This window comes from Microtus pennsylvanicus, chromosome 7 (assembly GCF_037038515.1).
Source record: "Microtus pennsylvanicus isolate mMicPen1 chromosome 7, mMicPen1.hap1, whole genome shotgun sequence".
In the NCBI taxonomy this organism is placed as follows: domain Eukaryota; kingdom Metazoa; phylum Chordata; class Mammalia; order Rodentia; family Cricetidae; genus Microtus; species Microtus pennsylvanicus.
Window position 1 is genome coordinate 69,123,142 of NC_134585.1, and position 13,410 is coordinate 69,136,551.

General features: G+C 44.5%; 1 protein-coding gene across 6 annotated transcripts in view; it reads right to left on the reverse strand.

The window, feature by feature from the left end:
- Positions 1–13,410, reverse strand: part of Zzz3 (zinc finger ZZ-type containing 3) — a 69,825-nt gene that overhangs the window by 4,752 nt on the left and 51,663 nt on the right. For 5 of the 6 annotated variants that reach the window (XM_075981053.1, XM_075981054.1, XM_075981052.1 and 2 more), the window contains 9 exons: positions 11,911–12,049; positions 9,955–10,102; positions 9,753–9,868; positions 9,141–9,212; positions 8,167–8,268; positions 5,864–5,959; positions 4,456–4,608; positions 1,657–1,791; positions 197–297 (listed from right to left, as the gene is read on the reverse strand). In XM_075981053.1, the coding sequence (XP_075837168.1) occupies positions 197–297; positions 1,657–1,791; positions 4,456–4,608; positions 5,864–5,959; positions 8,167–8,268; positions 9,141–9,212; positions 9,753–9,868; positions 9,955–10,102; positions 11,911–12,049 (1,062 nt within the window). The remainder of the gene's footprint in view (positions 1–196; positions 298–1,656; positions 1,792–4,455; positions 4,609–5,863; positions 5,960–8,166; positions 8,269–9,140; positions 9,213–9,752; positions 9,869–9,954; positions 10,103–11,910; positions 12,050–13,410) is intronic. The other variant, XM_075981051.1, reaches the window with a different exon arrangement.

Consider the following 13,410-nt stretch of genomic DNA (forward strand, 5'->3'; position numbering starts at 1 on the left):
AGAATCTTCTCAGTTAAACTGATCCCTTGGAAAGCCTTAATAGGAAACTGCTTAAGAGCTGATGTGTGATGTGATTTAAGGAAAATTTTAGTTGCTTAGAATAAAATCTAATGCATAAAATTATTGTTACACAAGAAGTTTGGGGATAAAGTTCACTGTTTGAGGTTCCTGTCTCCCAAACAAAGAAAGCACTCACCAGTCTGAACAAGAGTCACAGAAATCCAGAGACATTTCTGGAGGACAGTCCTGGCAGTGCCACCGGACACCCTGGATAGGTTCTGCACCACAGTTATCACACTGCAACAGACACAGAAAGGCACAGGACATGACAGACAGCTCCTCCCCCTGCTGTAGAGAAATACAACACACTAGCTGCGACAGAATCCCCAGTGAGGAGACTCCTGGTGGATGAGAAACAACCTCTGCATTTACTCAAGAAGTTTTCAAGTCAGTCACCTCAAACTCGGGCATGTGCCGACGACTCACCAGTGTGAACATGGACACCTGACTTGCTCACACCAGACCTATAGTTGTCCAGGCGTGTAGTGGCAGACACTCAGACAGCGTCAAACTCCTCGGTGGACAGTCACCAGCCTGAACCCCATAGGTAATGCACAAGACCCCTCAGCCTGCCCCCCATGTCATATTTGGAGGAGACTGGCCCCACAGGCTCATGTTTGAGTGCTTAGCTCCCAGTTGGTAGAACTCTTTGGAAACAATTAGGAGGTGGGCTTTGAGTTTCAAAACCCAAGTCTGCCTTCGTCTTTCTGTTCACTGCCTGCGGGTTGGGATGTAAGGCTTGCAGCTGCTGCTCTAGCATCTGTCTGCTTCCCACCACGACAGCCCTGGACTCATCCTCTCAAACTAAGCAGCCCCCAGTTAAGTGTGTCCCTTTATGAGAGTTTCCTTGGTCACGGTGTCTCTTCACAGCAATAGAACAAACTAAGACAGAGTAAATCTCATTTCCTCTCAAAATCTAGAAGCCAGTTAGGAAAACCCCTTAAGGATGAGTGAGGTGACTGGCAGGTCGAGAGGAAAGGGTACTCCACAGGCCCAGCAGTCACCCCCACACACATCAGCACTGTCCTGTGTGTGACCAACAGCAACACCACATTGTCATCTTGCTGAACTCTCCCCAAGCTCACTAAGTGCAGTCACTTTTTAAACTCCTTGGCAAACCCCACGTGAGGCGGCCTCTGACCACTTTCTCAGGTGAACTCAGGTATTTTGTTTGTTTTATTTGAAGACAGTCTCATTCCACAGCCCTGGTGGTCTCAAGCTCAGAGACCCGCCTGACCGCCGGGATGAGCAGAACCTGAGTTTGCCTCTCTCACGCCCAGCCTCAAGAACCCAGGAAAGTATCTGGAGTGAATACAATGAATGGCTCCTCCTCCAACCTCCTGAAGCTCAATGAGGTCGGTCAACGTGAACCAGGGAATGTGTTAGTGGCCAGCGGGACTGGGGAAGCAGCAGGTGACCTTCACCCCACTAGTGCACATGGAGGACAACTGCCACACCCACACTGTGGGCACAACTTTGCATGAAAGAATTACAGAAAACTTAGGAACCTTTCCCTGAATGCTTATCGACTTTAGAGCTGAATACTCCAGATATCCCTTTCCACCATTTTAAAAATCAAATGACCGAGTTGCTCACCTTAAAGCCCACATGCTGCACAAACCCACTTTCTGCTTGCATCTGCTGGAGCTTCTGCTTCTTTAACTTTTTAAACTGTAATAGTTCTTTATATTCAGGCAAACTCCTATACATGATAGGAATGCTTTCCTCATCCTGTCAAAAAGAACAAAATACAAAAGTATTAGTTTGATAATGAAAATGGACAAAGTGTAAGAAACACAATCCTGATTATTTTTCTACTGACATTTCTCACTTTTAAGACCAGAAAATTAATGCTAGTATTTCTGGTATGTGCACACTCACCAATTCAGCTAGACTGGAGGTCAAGGGTTCCATCAATCCTCCCGTCTTTGCTGCCCCAGCACTAAGCATGTAAGCATGCCATCATGCCCAATTGTTCACATGGTGCTGGGGATCCAAATTCAGGTCCTCATGCTTATGCACCAAGCACTTTATACACAGATCTGTCACTCCGATTTTAAAGGACTTTAAATGCTATTCCGAGATTGAACTACATAGCCTCGCCAGTAAGAAGATACCGTGTGACTCACACAACAGTGAAAACCCAATGCCTCCAGGGCTACCTCACAAGCCTATTAGACCCCTCCCTGCTGTGCAGTAGTTTCTTTTTTCTAGTCTAACAGTTTTCACACTTAGCTCTGTAAACACTTTTTTTTTCCCCAAACAAACAAACCAATGTCCACCCTTGCTTTCCAGTCTGCATCTGTAGTGACTGGACAGAGCAGCACAGTCTTCACTCAAGGGGAAGACCCGAGTTATGCTGGCTACTTAGAAAACAGTGTGGACTATATAAATACAACACTGGACCACAAGGTGTAAAATCCAGTGGCGACTGCTGCAGCCCTGGAGCTGACCAGCAGTGTCATTCAAAAGCGTCCCGTGAAGCCTGTCCTCTCCCTTCTCGGTGTCCAGTGCTGTCTGTGACCTCTCTGCTCTGCTCTCAGTCCCACAGTCACTTCCCTCTAGTCTCCCCTGGTCCCCACTCAACAGTTACACACTGGACCTTCAGAGTGTGCGCTGCTCCAAACATGAGCCACACGCCTCTCACAGTGCTCGTTCCCATCTCTCTTGCACATCTGGTACACATTTTCCCTAATAATTCAGTCTGGAGATGGGTAAATCAAAAGACACAGATATGGCAGCCACCAGACGCTTTCACTTGGTCACCTCTTGTACAGAGAGACTGACGGAGAGACGGTGGGCACAGGAGCTGGAGGAGTGCAGAGACACGGGAGATGCTGTCTGACACAGCTTCAGGTAGCAGGGTGGGAAGGATTTTGGAAACGGTACAGTAACATAAATGACTTATCAATACTACTGAACTGTGTACTCAAGAGCTTTCTGAGTTATATTGTTTCAGGTTCACTTAAAAGGGACTAATTTCAAAATTTCAATACTAAGGTGGAATACAGATGTTTCAGTAAGGAGTAGATGATGCACATATAGTATCTTTAGCTGTTGTGTCTTTGGAAAGAGAAACCTATACATGTTACCATCAGAAAATTCACAAATACACATTTTAAATAGCTATGGGGATCAGAAAGGTATGGTGATACATGGTTGTAATTCTAGCTCTGAGGATTGCTGAGGCAGGAGGATTATCATTTCAAGACTTTCCTAGGCTACACAGAGAGACCAAAAGTTAAATCTAATTAACTTTACATTATTTTGTCAAATTAAAATTTTTTTTGTACTGGGAAATGAATCGAGGGCCTTGCACACACTACAGTGATGGTCACCGAACGCCTGTTTGAAATGTTCTGCACCCCTCCTCACATGGCCAACTCTCACCCAGTCTTTCTGTACCATTTTCACTCTCTGACCTCCCTCTTAAGTGACACAATGTTTCCCCTTATTCCTCTGAAGCACTAAACAACTGCTTACTGATATGGTCAGTCAACAAGCCCAAGACGTAGAAGAACAGAGAGATACGTATGCTCACAGTGCCTGGGACAACCTGTCACATACAGTCTAGTAAAGCAGTCCTCATCTGCAGCACACTAACCACCACAAAGGACAGAATCTGGTGAAAGCTGCATCTCCAGAAAGCTGTATCAGCATGGTCATCTCCATTAACATCTCATGTTCCGATTCTACGCAACCAGAGTTTTAGTGTACACTCCTTCAGCAAGGACTCAAACATTTCATCCCAGGAAATTCAGAACAAAGGACCAAGTCAAACAACACAGTGCACACTGTGAACAAATGACCCAGGTCTCAGTGCAAGCAGTAAGGGTAAAGAAAGTGACAGGAGGGTTTTCACCCCCACCTCCAGTTCACTGCAGTTTTTGGATCCAAACAAACAAATCAAAAGTACCCCGAGATTGTGAGTACAGCTCAGCTGGCATAGTGCTTGCCTATGGAGCACAGGGCCCTAGCATGTGTATGTACACACATCCAGGCAATGACTGCGGCAACCAGACACAGACACTCCATTACATGAAGAGTTCCCTCCTCATAAACCTGAGCTTGGTGTCCTGAACTCTTGCCAATGGAGCTAACACTACCAGGTCAAATACTAAAGCTGAGTGACAGAATATGGGCTCACTGGGCTGTTCTCACTTCTTAGGCGTATGCTGAAGTTCTTCTTTTCCCCATGAAAAACAAAGCATATTAACTTTAAAATCTGACTTGTCAAGTTAAAAGAGAATCTGTCCTCAGCAATCTGAAGGAACAGTCAGAAAAATCAAGTACTCTCATAATGTACTTCATCAGCAATCTCTGAAGAGGAGAGATAATCAGAAAATTACATACATAATGTACAGTCATCTGTATAGAAACAGGTAACTAACTTACCGATGCCTCCTCAGGAGGAGTGTTCATGTGGTCATGGAAACAAGACCGGTCATCGTCTTCATCCATATACACAGGTGGCTCATGTGAAGTCATGAAAGTGGAAGGTTTAAAGAGGTGTTTATTAAGGGGGTGCTGTCGTCTGCTTGTTGAAGACTACGTGAGAAAACAAATGTCTTATTGGAACGATGAAATCTCACTGACAGAACCAAACATGCACACACCCTACTGGTTACAAGAATTCAATGCTGGCTCTACTGAACTCTTACGATCAACTTATACTGAAAATCACAGCATAAAATGGTCTGAGTCAGATTAACACCTTCCAGTTAGAGAGAAGCTGTCATACTCGAGTATCTAAAAAGAATTACCTAACACCAAGTAACTGCTTGCCTTGTAACAGAATCACATGGGCCTCACAACTTTCTGGCAAAGTAGTTATTTGGAGAGGAAGAAATATAGGCAGGAGGAGCCAGCATGTCATGGTGAGGGCTAAAGACCTCAGCAACACCTCCACTTTATGCAGCAGAGCCAACACCTGATAAAATCTAACATCATAAAGACATTCCTGTCACAAAATTGGTACAAAAGCCTTCAAGCAGTGCTCATTCATATTACTTCCGAGAAAACAACAGAGCTGCTGAAGCCCAGCACGTTTCTCTAAGCAGAACCACGGACTCTCCTCTGCACTTGCACTCAGCACAGTGACATGTCAGAAGAGGTGCAGCCCAGCACACTCACACCCACACGGAGCTCTGCAGCACAGTGACATGTCAGAAGAGGTGCAGCCCAGCACACTCACACCCACACGGAGCTCTGCAGCACAGTGACATGTCAGAAGAGGTGCAGCCCAGCACACTCACACCCACACGCAGCTCTGCAGCACAGTGACATGTCAGAAGAGGTGCAGCCCAGCACACTCACACCCACACGGAGCTCTGCAGCACAGTGACATGTCAGAAGAGGTGCAGCCCAGCACACTCACACCCACACGCAGCTCTGCAGCACAGTGACATGTCAGAAGAGGTGCAGCCCAGCACACTCACACCCACACGGAGCTCTGCAGCACAGTGACATGTCAGAAGAGGTGCAGCCCAGCACACTCACACCCACACGGAGCTCTGCAGCACAGTGACATGTCAGAAGAGGTGCAGCCCAGCACACTCACACCCACACGCAGCTCTGCAGCACAGTGACATGTCAGAAGAGGTGCAGCCCAGCACACTCACACCCACACGCAGCTCTGCAGCACAGTGACATGTCAGAAGAGGTGCAGCCCAGCACACTCACACCCACACGCAGCTCTGCAGCACAGTGACATGTCAGAAGAGGTGCAGCCCAGCACACTCACATCCACACGGAGCTCTGGAGCCAGTGACTTCAGCTAAGGTTGCTCGTCTGTGCGCCTTACCTTTTTGGAGTATATATATAAGTTAGGTGTTCGGCCTGGCACTGGAATGCCGGCTTTAGTTAGCTTTATGAAATACTTCTGTACACGACTGGCAACCTAAGGAGACACAACAGCTCTTTTAATACAATGAAATGATGTGATATATGCCAAGTTTCAAATGATAACAATTAAATCAAGAAATAACTTTTAAAGAGCCAAACACATCTGTATTTTTAAATCTTAACAAAATCATTTCAAATAAATTTAAATTTGTGTGATTTCAAAGCTGAGCCCTTCTTTTCCTTGGTGACACTGGGGAGCACAGCAGGAAGCTCATCTGTAGTAACACAGGAGGACGTGAGGGGGCTGTGTGTGACACAGGAGGACATGAGGGGGCTATGTGTGACACAGGAGGACGTGAGGGGGGCTGTGTGTGACACAGGAGGACATGAGGGGGGCTGTGTGTGACACAGGAGGACATGAGGGGGCTGTGTGTGAAACAGGAGGACGTGAGGGGGGCTGTGTGTGACACAGGAGGACGTGAGGGGGGCTGTGTGTGAAACAGGAGGACATGAGGGGGGCTGTGTGTGACACAGGAGGACATGAGGGGGGCTGTGTGTGACACAGGAGGACGTGAGGGGGGCTGTGTGTGAAACAGGAGGACGTGAGGGGGGCTGTGTGTGACACAGGAGGACATGAGGGGGCTGTGTGTGACACAGGAGGACATGAGGGGGCTGTGTGTGAAACAGGAGGACGTGAGGGGGGCTGTGTGTGACACAGGAGGACATGAGGGGGGCTGTGTGTGACACAGGAGGACATGAGGGGGCTGTGTGTGAAACAGGAGGACGTGAGGGGGGCTGTGTGTGACACAGGAGGACGTGAGGGGGGCTGTGTGTGACACAGGAGGACATGAGGGGGGCTGTGTGTGACACAGGAGGACATGAGGGGGCTGTGTGTGAAACAGGAGGACGTGAGGGGGGCTGTGTGTGACACAGGAGGACATGAGGGGGGCTGTGTGTGACACAGGAGGACATGAGGGGGCTGTGTGTGAAACAGGAGGACGTGAGGGGGGCTGTGTGTGACACAGGAGGACGTGAGGGGGCTGTGTGTGACACAGGAGGACGTGAGGGGGGCTGTGTGTGATACAGGAGGACATGAGGGGGCTGTGTGTGACACAGGAGGACATGAGGGGGCTGTGTGTGACACAGGAGGACGTGAGGGGGCTGTGTGTGACAAAGGAGGACGTGAGGGGGGCTGTGTGTGACACAGGAGGACGTGAGAGGGGCTGTGTGTGACACAGGAGGACGTGAGGGGGGCTGTGTGTGACACAGGAGGACATGAGGGGGGCTGTGTGTGACACAGGAGGACATGAGGGGGGCTGTGTGTGACACAGGAGGACGTGAGGGGGGCTGTGTGTGAAACAGGAGGACATGAGGGGGGCTGTGTGTGACACAGGAGGACATGAGGGGGGCTGTGTGTGACACAGGAGGACGTGAGGGGGGCTGTGTGTGAAACAGGGGGACGTGAGGGGGCTGTGTGTGACAAAGGAGGATGTGAGGGGGGGCTTTTATATCTGTGCTCAAGAAGACAATCCAATGACATAAATACAATGCCACAAAACCCACTAGCACAATCTAACCAAAATGATACTGCCAGCACACTCCCTAGACACTCAAGAACTCAAGAGATACAATGTCCACTATATATGAGCTCTAGATCAGCTAGGGCTACATAGTGAGATTCTGTCTCAAAAACAACGGTTCTAGCTTATTTGTTTGCGACAAGACAATTTACATGTTATTATGGCCTGTATGCCTTTGTATGAAAAAGTCTGGAGAGAACGCGTAGCTCAAAAGTAACAACCGCCTGTCAATACTCTCACCATAAAGTGAGAACAGGTTAAAAAATAAAAAATATATATTTTCTTATTTTTATTTATTTATTTACTCCCACACCCACCAAAAGACAGGGCTTCTCTCTGTAGGTTTGGAGCCTGTCCTAGAACTCACTCTGTAGACCAGGCTGGCCTTGAACCTCACAGAGATCCGCCTGCCCTGCCTACCAATAAAGTGCTGGGATGGGTACCAAGTGCTGGAATTAAAGGTGTGCGCCATCACCACCCAGCTTTACTATACATTTTTTTTTCACTGATGCACAGCAGGGTTACTTAGACTGTTTCTTCAATCAACATAAAGACAAGCAATGCTAATCAACGTAAAACCAGCACACACAAGAGCTACTGTAGCAGTTCTGTGAGTGTGGCAGCAGAATTGCCCACTAGAAGGCATCTGCATGCACAGCCTACATGCAGCCCTTCCCATCACCTGCTTGGCTGTCCGATTGCCCAGTTCATCTGCAATCTTCTGCCACCGCCGAGATTCTACTTCTTCAGGAGGGTATTTCAGAAGTAGTTGTTCAAGTTTTTTCTGCACCAAACCAAGAATAAGTTTTAAGTGAAAGTGTATTCCATTTAAAACACTCAATTCCAAATGTAGAGCTCAATAAAAATCAATAATAAAAAATGGTTTCTAAATAAATCCATTCACATTTTACTGAAAGCACAGTACTGCTTTCCCCACTCTGGAGGCCAATTAGAGTGTCTCAAAGTAGAAAACAGGAAAACTTAAAAACGTAAGAGACCACAGGCAAAATGAATGACAACCCTTATGTAGGTCCTCATAAAGCACAGGAAACCAGAAGAGTGAATGCCACTCCCCAACCATCTCTGCTCCAGAATGTGCAGAAGATCCCCTGTAGCGCTAACAAAACCACATCCGTTCACTGGATTTAGAATAGTAAGTCTTCCTCTTTTATGCGATCTGTCATTTAAGTATCTGATTGGGGACCAAAAGTCAGCTTCTAACATCACACAAGCCCTACAGATATACAACCTAACTCCACATACATCAAGCTCACACTCAATTGCAATCTGACAGAAGTGTCACAGGCACGCCAGTCTGGGTTCCCCGCTCCCTGACAACAGAAATTAAAACCCAACTTGACGGAGCTTTGCTTGTCTTGAGGCTTTCCTCTCAAAGCTGCTTCTCGGAATATCTATCTCTTCTAGCCTCCTTCCCAAACCCAGGGCTTTTCTTTAAGAATTATCCTCAAAAATTCATACACTTTCAAAATCCAAATTTCTTAAAATATGCAAAAAGGCATACAAAAAGCAAGTCTAATTATTTAAACTCATGATTAAAAGGATTACAGTGCAAGAGTAAACACTTGCCTGGTGCTACTTCTACTATTAACAGTTTAGATTGTCTTTTAACCCAAATAAGCTACATGTGTGCATCACCTGCTCTTCAACAGTCCACAGCTGGTTGAATGTTTCAGGTTTGGTGTCGTCACACAGGCGACCTCTTATCATCTGCATGTAAAAGAAGGCTTTTAATACATGGAAAACACCAAGGATATAGCCAAAGAGCGCACGGTGAATGTTTTAGAATTTCCAAACTATCTCTGCATATTTTATATACATCACCTATTTCCTGATAATTTTTTCATATTCTTGTATTTCATTTGGTTTTAACTCTTAACAATCCTCATAAATAAATGACAGCAATTTATCTCTAGAAACAAGACATGTGGGTCCAAAATTGAAAAGTAACAAGTCCTACAGAGACAAGGCCACGTGCCACCGGTCCTAGGCACAGTACCCACAAAGGCCATTTAAAATCCATAAAGACCTACAATGTAACGAACACCAATCTCATTTTTAAGGGGCTACAACTTGAAGACTGGAACATACACAACAGCTAAAGGTCTCAGCTGGCAGGCTGGAGAGACAGTTTCTGGTCACCCTCAGAGTTTATGTGCCCATTATTAGTAAATGACTCTTCATTTTAAGAATACAGAGCAACAAAATGTTAAACATTGTTACGCTTCTCAGAAATTTCCTATTACTTACCTGAGGACGATTATGGGAGCCTTCTGGACCATCACTCAAAGGCAACACAGAGTAAGAAAGGGACTCTCCATCCTTTTTAGCGTCTAAAGGACTTTTTGGTCTAGTGGGCAAGCCTACTAAAAGTAAAATCATACACAGAGTTATTCAAGCAAGACATTACAAGACATTTTCCTCATTAAATTCTTACCATGTGAGTTCTTACCTTTATCAAAAACTAATTTAACTCTCCTAGTATGTCTTTTGCGATTTTTAAATTCTCTTTCAAAGTTCCCAAGGCTGTTGGTATATTGGTCCCATACAATCTCAGGCAACTGAACAACTCTCTGTGGGTATGGAAGCCCTATATCAGCCTGGGAAAAAAGACAAAATAAAGATATCAGAGTGCCAATCTACATTAGCTCAAGAAGATAATAGGTACAATAAAATGTAAGAGGCACACTGTAAACACTATTCTTTGTACTGCATTAGAGCAGCTGTGCAACACCCGAGACCCATCAGCTCTAGTCACAAGCACACTGAAGGTGCTCGGTGCACCAGCACATTCTGAGACACACTCACTCTGACATTCAGTCGCAAGGTTGTACCTTATCTGTAACAAATAAAATATGAATTCACAATCTGTAAGTCTGCCACATATAAAACGTATGACATTTTTCTTTCTGGCAGTGTTGAGCCTTGTACAAACACAGGCATCCCACACCATAGCTATATCCCTTGTTCTAAATTATGACATCTAAAAAAATGAAACTTCTAAATTAAATCTAGGACAAAGAAGTCTTCCTAACATAAACCTTGCCTGTTTATTGAGTGTCTGTATTTAATATTTTCAAAAAGTTATGATGTTCAATAACACATCTGTTTCTGAATTTAAAAAAAAAATAAAACCTGGAAATGAAAAACAGCCAACTGCATATAAATCCAGTAAGTATGCCTAAATGCATGTTTTTGCTTACCAGACACAAAGTGAATGCATTCAAAGTTACATTAAAGTTGATACATTATTTCTCTAACAGTTGTAATTTAATCTGCCAAAAACTGCCATTTTGAGAATGATGTCTTTGTGTTAGAGCAAACCATGTAATAATGATAAAAGATGGAGATATTTTCCATTTACTTATTATAAGGTTCTCAGGCTGTTGTTTAGGTTTTTTTTTTTTTTAATCTCTTTGAACCGTGTCTCTTGTAGCACACGGTGACCTCAAATCTGATGGGTAAGTTTGAGGATGACCTTCTACTCAGGAGCCTCATTCTTCAGCCAAGTTTTGGGATTCTAAGTTTGCACCATACTGGACCAAGGGGAGCCTTATCGAACAGAAGGTACAATATAGCTCTGAAACCAATTCTAATCAGTCAATACAGAGATTATATATGTATCATGAAATGCAGTGTTTACTGAAACCAGAGAAAGGAACAGTACATTGATGACATCTCAGTTACCCTGAGTCCATTACATATTGATTTTATTTTCATGTTTTCACACAATGCTAATATGAGGCTTTCAAATCTATTAAGCAAGCTTCAGGGGTAGCAGAGTACTTGGTTCCAGCCCCAGACCAAAGAGCAACACCCACACACAATGTACTTGTGCGCAGACAGACATATCAATTAAGGGGCTCCCCTAGTTTGAGTCACTTAAGTGTACATCTGAATGGCTCACTGTTAAAGTTTGTTTTAAGTAAAAGAGAAAACTAGATAGTTTCACACTAAAGGGGAAAAAAGGCTTTTTCAAAATTAAATGAAATTCATAGTTTCTCTTCATGGATTTGGTTATGCCTATGCCTTAAACATGTAAAATAAATTTTTGTGTTACCTCTATAAACATTTGCTTTTTCTCTCAGTAGCAAACGCAACCCAAACAAAAGCAGTTAATAATTAATAAATGCTCTGCACCAGGCTCAGCTCCACATCCTAGAGCCCCAGAAGCAGGAGGAGGAAGTGATGCGCGGAGGACAGAGGGGGAGTGATCACATCGCTCTGTCCAAACAATGAGAGCCTAGTTCTCTTCTCGGGGCAAATCTCACTGTGCAATGGACAGGGAATATGACTAACCTGGGGGCGGGGTGGAATTATATATTCTTAAAGCATAGACAGACTCACAGAAAAAGACATAATCATCTTAAATTACCAAGTATACTCCAATCAATGGGGGGGGGGGTACCTTCTTCTGGAGTTTTTCCACAAATCCAATAGGATTTTTTAGTGCTTCTCTCTGGTGTTTGCCTAAACTTTCCAGGTCTTGGACTGCTTGAGAACGCTGAGCCTCAAGGACAGCAATGGTCTGCAGCAGTCTCTGGTAACTGGAGACAAAGAGAGAGCTCACTAGAGTTTTCTACTGATAACAATAACTAAAAACTGAGTTCAAGTTATCATCTACTGTACATGAAGTCACACAGTCTTTTTCAAGTTACCTGGAAGAGTTTAGTAAAACATATTACTGGGAATAAATGAGGTCTTCCTGAGTTACGAAGTACCTAGTCAGAAAACATCAGTTAGAGAAGCAAGGCCTTCTTCCCATCTCAAACCTTCTAACTCTTGAACCTTGAATGAGTTCAGAAAACATTCCAGCAACCAAAGTTTTAAGAAACTTCTTAATAAAAGAACTAAAATCACATAATTTCACACAAGGAGACAAGGCAGCAAAGGCAGCCCTCTGGCTATACTGTGCAGGACATAACGTCTAAGGCCAGTGGCCCACAGGCTGATATGGTAGTAGGTCACAGGTTCTCATCTACTCAAGCATCTCCTCACCCTTCCTTCTCCAGCACTCAAGACGAAGGCAACTTCTGAAGGCATTTTTATTTCCCTATCTGCAAAGGTTCTCTTAAAATAGCAAACATCAATTTCAACCACATCATCAATGTATTTATCATCCTGGAACCTCAGTACAGTAGAGAAACATTAACCAGTTCATTCTCATTTAGAGTCTTTTTGCTAACACTGTCCTGAGTCTGGAATGCTTAGTTTTATATAAATACACATAGAAATGAGTAATCCCAAAGCCTTGAATATGCAGAAGCTTTTCACGGAAATAATTACAAAGTCACTTGAAACTCACTTTAAAGTAAAAGGCTGTGTCCTTAAAATATCAACTGAGCAGTTTTCCTTTATGGTCCAAATATATTTCGTTTCTCAACAGACTGTGACTCCATAATGGAAAATATATCCGGTTAGTTTACCTTTCTTATTCAGGCAAGGTATAATGCACTTCCCAGCATACAGATGCTCAGTATTTCTTGAATAAGCAACTGTCTGATGTTTTGCCCAGTCGGAAGCAGAGCAAGTCTTGTAAGTTAGAAGCCACAAAGCACCAGAAACATCTACAGTGAAACTGTGCAGGCACGAGACTCGTTGTCCTGCTTCTGTTTAACCTGATGACGAGCTGAGCATTAACAGAACTGTATGAGCTGTGTACATAGCTTGAGGCTATCTTGGGGTACAGGAGATGCTGGGGGGGCATGAAAGCATAACTTTTGAACTCTCATTTTGCTTCCTTAATGCAGACAAAATGACTAGAAGGCACAGAATAAATACTTAAAGCCAGAATAATAAAAACCTGGAGAAGAACAGGGATGTGACATCAAGTGTTCTGGCCCAATGTCAATCATTTCTCAGATCAGTTAGAGATCTTGCCACTCAGGGAGGGATTACAGGGTGCATC